An 11,529-nucleotide genomic window follows, 5' to 3' on the forward strand; every position below is an offset into this window, starting at 1 on the left:
GTCCTTTGTAGGAAGAGCTGCCTGACTCTCAGGCTGCAAGCTCAGAGGGAGCTGTGCCACACAGTCCTTTGTTGTTCAAAGTTGTCCTTCCTGTTTGCACTTCCTAGCCCTTATCTACCTTCGTTTTCCCCACTGCCAGGTTGTCCCAGTTTGCTGCATTGTTTCTCGCTCCCTGGAGATTGTCTGGGCAGTTGTGTGCCCACAGCAAAACGTAAATCTATTAGAATGCTGTGTGAAGTGTCTGCTCTGCACACTGCATACTGGAAGGACATCTTTTCCATGTTCACAGACTCAACAGCTCTTGACTCTGCTCCAGCACAAGAGCGTCCGATGGGTTGGGGACAGCCACAGCAGAGAGGGGCCATAGAGCATGTGTCAGGGTGCCGCACTGGAGCTGTGCAGCCTCTCTACTGCCAGAAGGACAAAAGCTGTCAGGAGAGCACAGTCAGGTTCCGCACTTCTCCTGCACCCAGCCTCATCCCTCCTCTTTTGAGTGTTGGTCAGGATTAAACCTTCCCTCAGATGCTCTCCAGAAATTTACTCTGAGCCTGAAGTCCAGCCCTTTCCGCTGCTTTGCCCCATCGGCACTGAAGTTTGGCTTACGGGCAAACCAGCAGGCAACGGCCCGGCCACAGCCACTGCTCATCCCCAGAGGCTGTGCTTATGTGACAAGAGGGACAGAGCCCAAGAACGTGGAAGTGCCACTGGCTCGTATGAGCACTTGCAAGGTAGGACAGCCAGGTCTCTGGCCAGCATGCTAGTTGCTAAAACTGCTCTCCTTTTGCGCCCAGTGAAGCTGTGGGCAGCTGCTAGCTATTCTTAAGCGAAGTAGCTACTCCAAAACACCTTCCTACTGTGCAGATGAACAATTTGCTATTGAAAGGATGGGGACAGCTGGGAGGTAGGGTGTAAGGTCTCCTTTTAATCCCTGGAGTACTTTCAATCTGGTTCACCTAGGCAGGAATCCTCCCAGAAGCTCTGGCTGAGGTCACTACAGGTTCTCTGCAGACATCCGGTTTAAATAAGTTAATTTGGGCCTGTAACTGCAGCCACGAACTGATGAAAAAACACAACAAAGGCAATAGAACAATTAGCACTCTGAGGCTTCAATGTTGCCCCCTTTCCCCCCCCCCACCCCCCCCAAATCCTTGGTTCTGCTATGGGGGATTTTTCTACCCAAAGACCCTGTCTGTGTGCCCATTCCCTGGGACACTTTCTGCCTGCACTCCTCAGGGGCCTGTGCATCGTTTGAAGAAAATGAGGCTTGCTTTAATCCTAAATCACCGTCTCTGGTTACCTGTCCTAACGTAGGTCTGTGAGAAGTGGTTTAAATTCAGCTGTGCCTGCCCAAGACATGATACCAGCTTAAAATGCACATACAGCTCCAAGGCTCCCAGCAAAGGAGAGTGGATCAGGAGGAAGACCTGTCCTTAAAACCCCTTTTGGCACGCAGTAAGGGTGCCGCTTTGTGCAGACATGCCCTGCACGGGCAATGCTGCCGGACCTGGCACAAGCACAGTGCTTAGGTGCTGTCGTTGCCTCTGCCCTCAGCGTGCCCGGCGAGCTGGTGCTGGTTTGATTTTGTCATCTTGGCTAAGATACAACCAGCGCCTGCTCACAGGTCAGAGAGGCACAACGCTTGTCTCTCCCAGCCCTTCCTCCCCTGGCCGGTACTCATTGCTCCCAGCCAGTGCTCGAAGCTGGGGGACTCCGGGCAAGCTGACAGCAGGGTACCCATGCTGGGGGCACATGGGCAAGCTGCTGGAGGGCACCGGCGAGGCTGATCTGCCAGTTAGTCTGCGTTGCTGGGAGGAGAGCATTTGAGGGAGAGCTGCGGTATGAGAATGGAAAACCCCTGAAACAGTTCCTGGAAATAAAATCAGAGTATGCGTGTAGGTATAAACAAACCAACAGATAAATATATCACGCTCTTACTGCCCAGAGCAGTTTCCAGCACACCAGAAGAGCCACTGGGCTCATGGTAGGGCTGTACTAACTCGGGCAGGGAGGTCTGGGAGTGTGGACTATCCTGCATGCTAGTCCTCGGGCATCAGGGTTTTTGTTTGATTAAAACCTTACTCCCAAATACAGGGCTCCCACTGCACTCTGATCCAAAGCTTCTCTCTGTGAGCAGCAGCTCTCTCCACGAGCCTCCCCGCAGTAGGGAGGACCTGTGCAAAGGTCTTGCTTTCTCCTTGATCCCAGTGGCGCTGAGCTGAAAGCTCCGAGCTCGGATGCCCAGAGCCATTTGAGTTTACTTATTGCTCTGTAACAACCGGTGGGTCAGCAGTACCAGGGCCAGTCTATACTACAGACAGTAGAAACCAAACAGCAGTTCTCTGCCCCAAACCGCTTAGAATTCTTATGTATAACAAGCAGAGAGGAGAAACAGCAGGTGGAGAAAGCGATGCCCAGGATGGTAAGCAGCAGAGCTTGGGATAAATTTACTCTGTCCAGACACAGTGCAGCAAGCACCCGCCCTGCTGCCAGTAAACACGTTGTCCCTGCCCCAGCCAGGCAGCACTAACCACAGGGAGGTGTGTTGCTTGTCCTTCCTCTACAGTGCTCAGATTATGTTTCAAACCAGTCCGATTTCCTCTGCATGATGCTTGGCACCACACCCCTGCCAGCTCCCCCTTGCGCAGGCATCACCCTGCGGTTTGTGCTAGTCCTCCCTGGCCCATTTCCTGCGTGAGGACTGGTTCCTCCCTGCCATCCCCTCATGAACTTTGGAAGAAACACCTCTCAGCTGTGAGCCTGTGGGGACAAGTCTGGCATTGAGCTAGATCCTGCCCCAGAGGGTGCAAAGCAGCGTTGATGAGCTCACGTGAGGGATTTTATGGGTCCTGCACAGGGCACCCTAAGCCGGAGGCTCCAGACAGGTCTCTGGAGCAGCCTCATGGCCTTGGTCACACCATGCTGACCATGGCTGGCCATGCCACGCTGAGTGGGGGTGGCCCTCCCTCCTGGGGCCGTGCCTGCTCATTGGAGATGTGGTTACAGGGCAGAAGACGCTAGGGGAAAGCTGAGCTTGTCCCAGGCACAGTAGGACAGCCAGTGCTGGGCATGGTGTTTGGAGACCAGGTGCTGAGCTGGTCCAGCTTCTCCAGCCCCTCCAGTCTACCCAGGACAAAATCCAGCCCCAGGCAGGGGAGGGGTTGCTTCTCAGGCAATGGTCAGTGGCTGTCAGGAGCTGCATGAAATGCCATACTGTAAAGACAAAGTGAGACTCAGGAGTTTGCATTTGTGGCATGCTCACTCTGGAGGGATGCTAAGGGCTGAGCGCCTCCAAAGCTCCCATCCTACAAGCACTGAGCACTGGAAATGCTCAGTACCTTTCACTGCAGATCAGCCAAAAGGTCAAAATCTCAAACCTGTTGCAAAGGTGGGAAAGGTTTGACACCATGGGAGACAGGGTCTGGGCTGACCCACTGATGATGTATTTTATTGGGATGACTTCCAAGTAATTATCTTTTTTTTCTGGGAGGGTGTGGGGGTGAGGAGGGGCATTTTATAAAGCTGTTTGCTTTCTGTTTATTATTTTTGCATTGAGGAAATGCAAGTTTCTAAAGAAAAAAAAAATCAACAAAACTTTGCTGTTTAAGGTCATTAATATGGTCTAAAGGAGACACCCTGTTCTTGTTTTCCTTCAAATACAGAGATGCACTGCAGGGAGTCTTTGCCTACAGAGACCCACAATCACCACCACCCAATTTCAATGAACCGACACTCAGGCACAACAACTGTGCCTGGGACAATTCTTCGAGCACTGTGAAGGGCCAGGTCTCCAGGGTTTGGTGTCAGCCCAAGTCAGAGAGGCTTGCTGGCTTTTCCCAGCTCCTCTGAGCCCAGAAGCATCCCGCCATGTTGGGGACTGGGATGTGCCACTGGAAAGACGACCACTTGTTGTTGCACAGTAGAAGAGACCAAAGGTAGGAAATGCAACCAACCTACTGCCAGTAGCGATCAGTCATTTTAAAACCAGAACGACTCCACCCTTCCTGGAGCAGAAAAACACCTGTGGGCAAATGGATGCCTTGGCTGATGTTGGGCTGTGCTGGGGCCACGCAGCGGGGACAGGATGGGTGGGTGGGGAGGTGTGGGACGGAGATGGGGATGCCAGCTGTCCGTGAGCCAGCCTAGGAGTTGCCTGGCTAGGCCCACCAGGCAGAGCTCTCCACAGAGCTTCACCCAGGGATTTTTTTTTTTTAATCAGAACGTCTGAAAATACAAGTTTTATTCAGGACTGTGCAGCAGCACAGCAGGAAAACCTCAACAGAAATCATTGATATTTTATCTTGCATTTGTAGCTTGCTGTCTTTCCCCTGCAGCTGCTCATGGCCCCCCACAATCTGGAGCTGGACACCCTCCTGGGAGCAGACAATCTCAGGGCAGGAGCGACTGGGCATGCCACTGGCCACAAACCCAGGGAGCCAGGCTCCAGGCAGCTCCTGCCCTGCTTCCCTCTGGGGGTCCCTGTCTGCGGACAAACTCTTCCCTCTGGGGCCGAGGTGCTTTTGCCTTCCCGTTGTCCTCGGTAAGAGCAGACTGTGGAGGGATCTAGGGCTTCTGCTGCTAAAGTGCCCCATCTCAGCATCCGTGAACACCTACCGTGGCCACGCCTCTGGCAGAGGGTTCAGGGGGCTGCAGCTGGCCCCCATACCTCCCCTGGTCCTTCCAAGCCCAGCACTCAGCAGCTATCAGACAGTTTCAAGTAGATTGTGGTCTTGATCTGAAGGAAAGAGACGAGAAACGTTGCAGGATGGGGTGTCCCTCCCCCGCCTCCCTTCATTTCAAAGAAAGAATATCTGAACTGAAACGGCAGCAAAGGAGAAGTACCAAGATAAAGCTCAGCCTATGTCTGTGCAGATAGCAATGGGGAGCTGCTGCAGAACAACAGGAACTCTGCCTTGTGTGGGTGCCTAGCTGAGGGGGAGCCTCGGTTGCCCCCAGCCATGGACCTGGGGACTCCCTGCCTCAGGCCTTGGCGGCAACAGCTCTGAGGGGAACGTGGGGCCGGATTTGTGCCAGCCAGCGAGGCCCTGCTCTGCTGAGCTGACTCCACGGAGCGGAGGGGACCCGGGTCCTCCCAGGCTATGAGGCTGTGCCCTGACTTGCCAGTGAGATGGGAGCAGCAGCATTGGAGGTGTGCGGTGACTTGCCGTGAGGCAGGGAGCTGGGCAGGCCGTTGGGGAGCAGAAGTGCGAGGGTGCTGGAAGGGCGGCAGCGAGGGCTGGGACATAGCTCAGGCAGCTTCCCAGAGCCGGTCCCCCTCACAACATGCTGCAAAATTGCGGTGTGCCTCACAGGTACCCAGTCCCCTCCACTGTGGAGAGCCACACGAGCCGGGTGCTAGGACAGAGCAAGGAACAAGATTTTGTCTCACTGGAACAGCTCTTCACAAAATAATCAGCCCCGCCTTGTAGGCTGATGTGCTTCTGGAAGGGGCATTAGGAAGAGCCTACGATATTTTGCTGGTCCAGAGGACCTGGCACCCCATGGGTGTGTTGAGCTGTCCCAGCTGCTTATCTGCCTCAAGCCTTCCTGCTATCAAAAGCATTTGCCTCCCACCTGCCACAGGCCCTCTGCAGATCTCCCTGACAAAAAGTTCGTTCCTGTCAGATATCTCTTTCCTGAGACTGCTCACATGCTGCCAGCTATTTGAGAAGCTACTTAGGGCCCCTGACAAGGCAAGTTTCTTCATCCTCTGATCTTTTAGGGACACCCAACCAGTTCTGTCCTGAGCAAACACATTAGCTGGAGGCTCAGCCTGAAGCAAGAATAAAGCAGGGGTGATGTGCAAGAATCACATTGACTCTTTTGATTCCAGTGCTGTGCTGGGACCATCTGCCCAGCCCACTTGGGAGTGTGTTCTTTGTGCTAAATGCACAACCTTGCACTCCTCTCCTCTGGATTGAGCTGCGCTCATGGCCCAGCCTTCCTGCTGATTTCCGATCCTTCAATCTTGGGGTCATCTGCTGACTTTACCAGCATGAGTTTCTTTCCACGCAGCTGACAGAAAAGCCCAAAGCACCAGTTGAAAGGGTGAGCGTGGAGGATGGAGCCCTCAGCTTTTGATGGGAAACACTCTTGCTTGCACACGACCTCCTGCAGCAGGAACCTGCTTTGCATTTTCTGTTTGTCTACACTGTGATCCAGACTAGGATCTCTCCACTCATCAAGCAGTGGATGGACAACTCCCTGCTTGCCATGCTGATGGAAGAAATCACTGCTCTTTGCTCTCAACCTGGGGACCTCTCCATAGCTTTGTGCCAGTCTGGAGCGAGAACACAGGTGAAAGCAGAAAGCAGGGGCACAGCTTCTGCTGTGATCCTGAGTTAAAAGGTGCTCTGTCTGTCTTTTCTCTATGCCTCTTTGCAGCTGTTTTGGGTGGGGTCCGTCCTGCACCGAAATGTGGTTGATGTTGTAACTTCCCTTTTCCCACTTCGGTAGGTAGAAGTCTCACTTATTTTGCACGAGGAGCCCTCCCCACCACCTACTCTGTGCTGGGCTTCAGACAAACAGCTGGAGAGCACTGCTAGCTGCTGAACCTCCCTCCAGCAGCAAGAGCCTTGGGCCAGCCATGGCAGGTGAGTCATAAGGCAAATTCAACAGTGTTGGTTGGGAATAGCACATTGCAAGACTTTCTCTCCAGTCAAGTTTTGCAGATGCAATAGGTCAATGATAGACATTAACATTACAATCAGGTCAAGACTCCTGGGTTCTGGTCTCAGTGCAGCCCCTTGTGCCTTCTGCAACACCAGACAAGAGGCAGCAGCTTTTTGCCTCTGTTTCCCTGTCTGTGACCTAGACAATGGGAACATCCTGACCCATCTCTAGCAGGTTCTTGGAGAGCCGAAGGTGGATGGTGCAGTGTCAGGGCACATGCAGGGCTTTGACCAGCTGGTTTCCTTTGAACTAGGTGGAGCTGAGCACCAGCTTCAGACACACAGGTGCCTGGACTTGCTGCGTTGACAGGGCAGGACTTGGATGGATGTGTCCTGAGAGACTGGCAAGAGCTGGGCCCACAGAAGAGGCCAGAGGGGTGAGTGTATGGAGCTTCCTCCTGGAGAAGGATGTGTCTGGGCGTGGGTGGTGCACAGGGCAGTTGATGAAGAGGCAGTTGGTCTCTGCCAGGCTCAGGGGTGAATTTAATGGCACAAAAGGCAAAACACTTAGTGCTTCAGGCTGTCTGGGCGCTCTTACTGCACTTGGCTTTGTTCAGCTCAACAGACCCTTCCCATCGAGGTGGGAGGTGTTACCCCATTTGACACAGCCTGCCCTGGCGCAGAGGGGCCTGACACATTAATTCATTTATGTCCCATCTTCACAACTACAGCAAAGCCGAGACTAGCCAGACACTTACTGAGAAATGTTGACAGCTGTTAGAAACGATGTCAATGCTCTAACTCACAACAGGAAACTTTATTAAACAACAGGAAGCCTATGCTCATGCATGGACTTACAAAACACCTCACCCTGTCCCCTTGTTCTTTCAGTGCTGTGAGGCTGACAGGCAGGGCTCTAACTCTCATCTCCACGCTGGGCAGGGCTGCTGAGATCAGAGCCAGTCCTGTGCGGCAGAGGCTCACAGCTGTCTCCAGCCCTCAGAGGGTCTGCTCTGCTCCAAACCTCACCTCAACCCCTGCTCCATCGTGCATCCCTTGGCTACTGACCTAGACTCAGAAGATGGATGGTCCAGAGCTGAGCTCGCTGGTGAATCAATATCCTGAGCTCAGACTTGACCTGCTCTACAGGAAAAGTTCCTGCCTGCAGCTGGCTGCCATGAGGAATGTGAACATCATCCTGCAGCACTACAACTTCACAGGCAAGCTGACCAACCGGCAGTCTGGGGATGAGGGCATGGGTCCCATCCGCACAACCTTTGTCATCATCAGCTGCATCATCATCCTAGAGAACCTGCTGGTGCTGCTGGCCATCCTGCGGTGTCTGCGAGCCCGCCGCTGGGTCTACTCCTGCATTGCCAGCATCACCGTGAGTGACCTGCTTGCAGGAATTGCCTACCTTTCCAATCTCTGCCTCTCAGGCAAGAAAACCTTCCAGCTTTCACCTCAGCTCTGGTTCCTGCGGGAAGGCATCCTCTTCATCGCGCTGGCTGCCTCCACCTTCAGCTTGCTTGTGACTGCCATCGAGCGCTACAGTGCCATGGTAAGGCCGATTGCTGAGAATGAAGCCAGCAAGACCCTGCGCTTACGCGGCCTGATCGTTTCCTGCTGGCTGCTGGCCTTCATCATTGGACTGCTTCCGCTGCTAGGCTGGAATTGTCTGTGCAACTTCAATGCCTGCTCTGTCCTCCTGCCTCTCTACTCCAAGAACTACATCCTTTTCTCCGTAGTCATGTTCAGCATCATCCTCCTGGGGATCATAGGCCTCTACATCTCCATCTTCCAGCTGGTCCAGGCCAGTTCTAAGCAAACCTGTTCGCGGCACAGCCGCAAACGGTCCCTGCGCTTGCTCAAGACTGTGCTGATGATACTGGGTGCCTTCATCATCTGCTGGAGCCCCCTCTTTGTCCTGTTGCTCTTTGACGTCTTCTGTGAGACCCAGACCTGCACACACCTCCACAGCCTGGACTGGACCTTGGCTCTGGCCATGCTTAACTCAGGCATTAATCCCATCATTTATTCCCTCCGGAGCGTGGAGGTGCGCCGTGCTGTGGGAAGCCTGCTGTGCTGCTGCTGTGTCAGGGTTGGGCTTTGCAAGCCTGGGAACTGCTTGGTCATCACAGACATCAACTCTGGCTCATCCACAGAGAGCTCCCTGCGCTACCGGGAGAGCTTCCGCAGCTCTGTAGCACTGAACGCCCGGCCCAGAGCACCTCTCTCCAGCAACTCCAGCATGATGAGCAATCTCCCCAGCCTCTGAGAGGCCACAGGGAGTGCAAGAGATGCCAGACAGCCCACCAGGACCTCATGCTGCTGGTGGCCTGGCAGAACCGTAGCCTACATGCAGCTCAGGCTGACCAGGTGCAGTTGTTAACTGTGGCCAGGCTTTCCAGTCCCTTCAGACTGGGATGTTGCTTCATTGTGGGTGCAGCATGGGGACTGGCATTGCTCCTGAGATGGAAGTGAAAGGTATGAGCACATTTTGGGATTGATGCTCTGCTGAGACAACTGCTGTGCCTAGGTTATAAGTGGACCCTGCTCTGTATGTGCGTGTATATAGATGCTGTACTTGCCCAGATGAGGGTATTTTGCCCCAGGGCACAGTGACAAATAGGGCCAAATATCCCCAGCAAATAGACAAATATCCCCAGATAGACAAATATCCCCAACCAGACTGCCCCCAACCCCTTGGGATCAGGCTGGGCTGGCAGCGCTGCCACTGAATGTCATGCAGGGCTGGAGGCGATACTTGAGTCTTCTCCTGCAGTTTACAGCCTTCTGGAACTGCTGTGATGGGCACAGCTGCTGGGAAAGGATGAAGGCTTGGTGGCTTGCCAGGGAGTCAAGAACAACTGGGTTTGCAAATGCAAGTGTGTGCAGCTGTGGGGCAGCTCAGAGCCCCCTGGCCAGGAACCAAGTGCCCACCTGTAGTACGGCACAAACCAGCCACAGGATGGCAGAGGGCTGCAGCAACAGCCCAGTCCCTCACCAGAGCGCAGAGGCTGGGTGCCGTGCCTGGGCAAATGCTGCGACGAATGATGACAGCCTGGCAACAAGAAGTAACAGCCCTGCCGTGCCTCTGGACGTGGGGCTGCACCTGCGGTGACAGCCCTGGCACCACCACGGGCAGAAGGAGGTACCCTCAAGTGACTGAGGACTCTGGTGCCATCCTGCACGGCAGAGCTACCTGCTCCCAGCTGGCTGAACCTCTCAGGTGACGTACGCCTGTACAGCAGAGCGTTCGCAGGGCTGTGGCCTCCCAGAAAAGTGGCTCATGCTCTGGCAAATCTGCCAACTTGTAAGGTCCCCGCACAGGGGAAGGTGCCCACTGCAGTGGGCACTGGAAGGTTGAGCAGCAGCTTCTAGGTGGCTTTGCATTCTAATGTCTCCGATGGGGTTTGGCTCACACCTGAACAGAAGCGGCATGAATTGTTTCCTCTTCCTTTTTGGGCCAAAAAGGCTGCATCCTTCCAGAAACCTTTCTAAAAACAGTGTTTGCCACAGAACAGACTTGCAAGAATCACTTCAACAGCCTGGAACAGAGTCATCACCTGGAGGCAAGAGTGGGGTGGTGGCTGCCCCCCGCCCTTCGGAAGTTCAGCATGGCTGGGAAAAGGAATGGAGGGGTCTGATCCTAGCATGTTTGCTCTAAGCGCTAGCACATTTGGAGAAGGGCGGGGGGGGGGCACCCATGCTCTGCCAGGGAAATGTTCTGAGGGTCTCCACCTCCCTGTGAGCCAGGCAGCATCAACAGCAGAGAAGGTACCTAAGGACCGCAAGAGCCCCGGCTCACAGTAGTGACACAGCGATTCTCCCTGCTGCCCCAGGGCTGCACACTGCTGCCCTGGCCTCTTTGAAAGCCATGCCTTCTCTCCCCTGAGCCTGCAGGCCAGTGACTGCCTGGCGGCAGCTTCCAGCCCTGTCACTTTGCCGGCTGGTATCTCTGAAGCAGCAGGAGAGATCCCAAGTTGCTGCAACTTCATGGGCAGGAAGCTTAAGAGGCTGCCAAGTTGTGCATGGACGCAGCCCAGCTGGCAGCAGAAATGGACGTTTCTGTGGTCAGGCAGATAGCTGTGCTGCACAAGGTTGGGGGGGGGGAACTTCTCCCGGGGCAAGGCTGGGGCTGCTGGGGCCAGCAGAGGCTTTTGCAGGGCTTGGAGACCTTTGCGGCAGGGCTGGCAAGGCTGGGGCTGTGACAGGGGTCAAGCAGCTCCCGAGGAGCCAACAGAACACGCAGAATGCCTGCTGGCACAGGGAAGAGGAGACGGAGGGGCACAACGACACCCACATGCCAGGCCTGCAGGTTGCAGAAGTTCACTGGGGCCAGGCTTCATCCCTGGTACCGAGAGGACTGTTCTGTGCTACGGAAAATGGCTGGCTCCAAAATAGCCCCGTTCCTGCCTGGGTCTGATAGAGACGCAGTGGGGCCCAGAAGGCAGCTTCCACCTCAGATTTCTGCTCTTCTATTCCCTAACCAAGTGAAAAATCAGAGCAGCACCCAAATGCCTCCTCTCACCATATAAGGAGGTCAAAGCCACCCCAAGCACCGGGGAGGAGAACCTCCTGACGACTTAAAACCCGCTGGCCCAGCCCCTCAGCAGGAGGTGATGAGCTTCCAGCCCATTTATTTTGCAATAAATCTAGATGATAAAAAAGCCCCCGTTTGATTTGCTATGATTTTATCTTCCCGCAGGTCAGGTACCAGCGGCTGGTCCCGTAGGCGAAGGGCCTCCGTGCAGCCATCTGGAGGTCTGGTACCGCCAAGGGAGGCACCAAGGCGGCCGGTATGGGACGGGGCTGCGAGCTGGGGCAGGGCCACTGCGGGCTCCGGGCCGCCCTCGGCAGGGCCCCAGCTCACTGCTTGGTGCGGACCCTCGCCCGCTGCCCCCTCCACGTCCAAGCG

At 54.9% G+C, this 11,529-nt stretch overlaps 1 protein-coding gene across 2 annotated transcripts; it reads left to right on the forward strand.

Annotated features, from left to right (window-relative positions):
* Window positions 1-6,477: 6,477 nt before the first annotated feature.
* Window positions 6,478-11,283, forward strand: S1PR4 (sphingosine-1-phosphate receptor 4). 2 transcript variants are annotated; one of them, XM_054805883.1, is made up of 3 exons: window positions 6,478-6,590; window positions 6,923-7,045; window positions 7,500-11,283. In XM_054805883.1, exon 3 carries the CDS (start codon window positions 7,690-7,692, stop codon window positions 8,884-8,886), a length of 1,197 nt encoding a protein of 398 aa, XP_054661858.1. In that variant the 5' UTR covers window positions 6,478-6,590; window positions 6,923-7,045; window positions 7,500-7,689; the 3' UTR covers window positions 8,887-11,283. The 2 variants fall into 2 exon arrangements, with proteins under 2 accessions (XP_054661858.1, XP_054661859.1); XM_054805884.1 differs by having other exon boundaries at window positions 7,551-11,283.
* Window positions 11,284-11,529: the final 246 nt, after the last annotated feature.

Source organism: Grus americana, chromosome 28 (genome assembly GCF_028858705.1).
Source record: "Grus americana isolate bGruAme1 chromosome 28, bGruAme1.mat, whole genome shotgun sequence".
NCBI classification, from domain to species: domain Eukaryota; kingdom Metazoa; phylum Chordata; class Aves; order Gruiformes; family Gruidae; genus Grus; species Grus americana.

What these genes read in the sequence shown, in the direction of transcription:
- S1PR4 (XM_054805883.1), top strand. Translation starts at nt 7,690, where the DNA reads ATGGATGGTCCAGAGCTGAGCTCGCTGGTGAATCAATATCCTGAGCTC.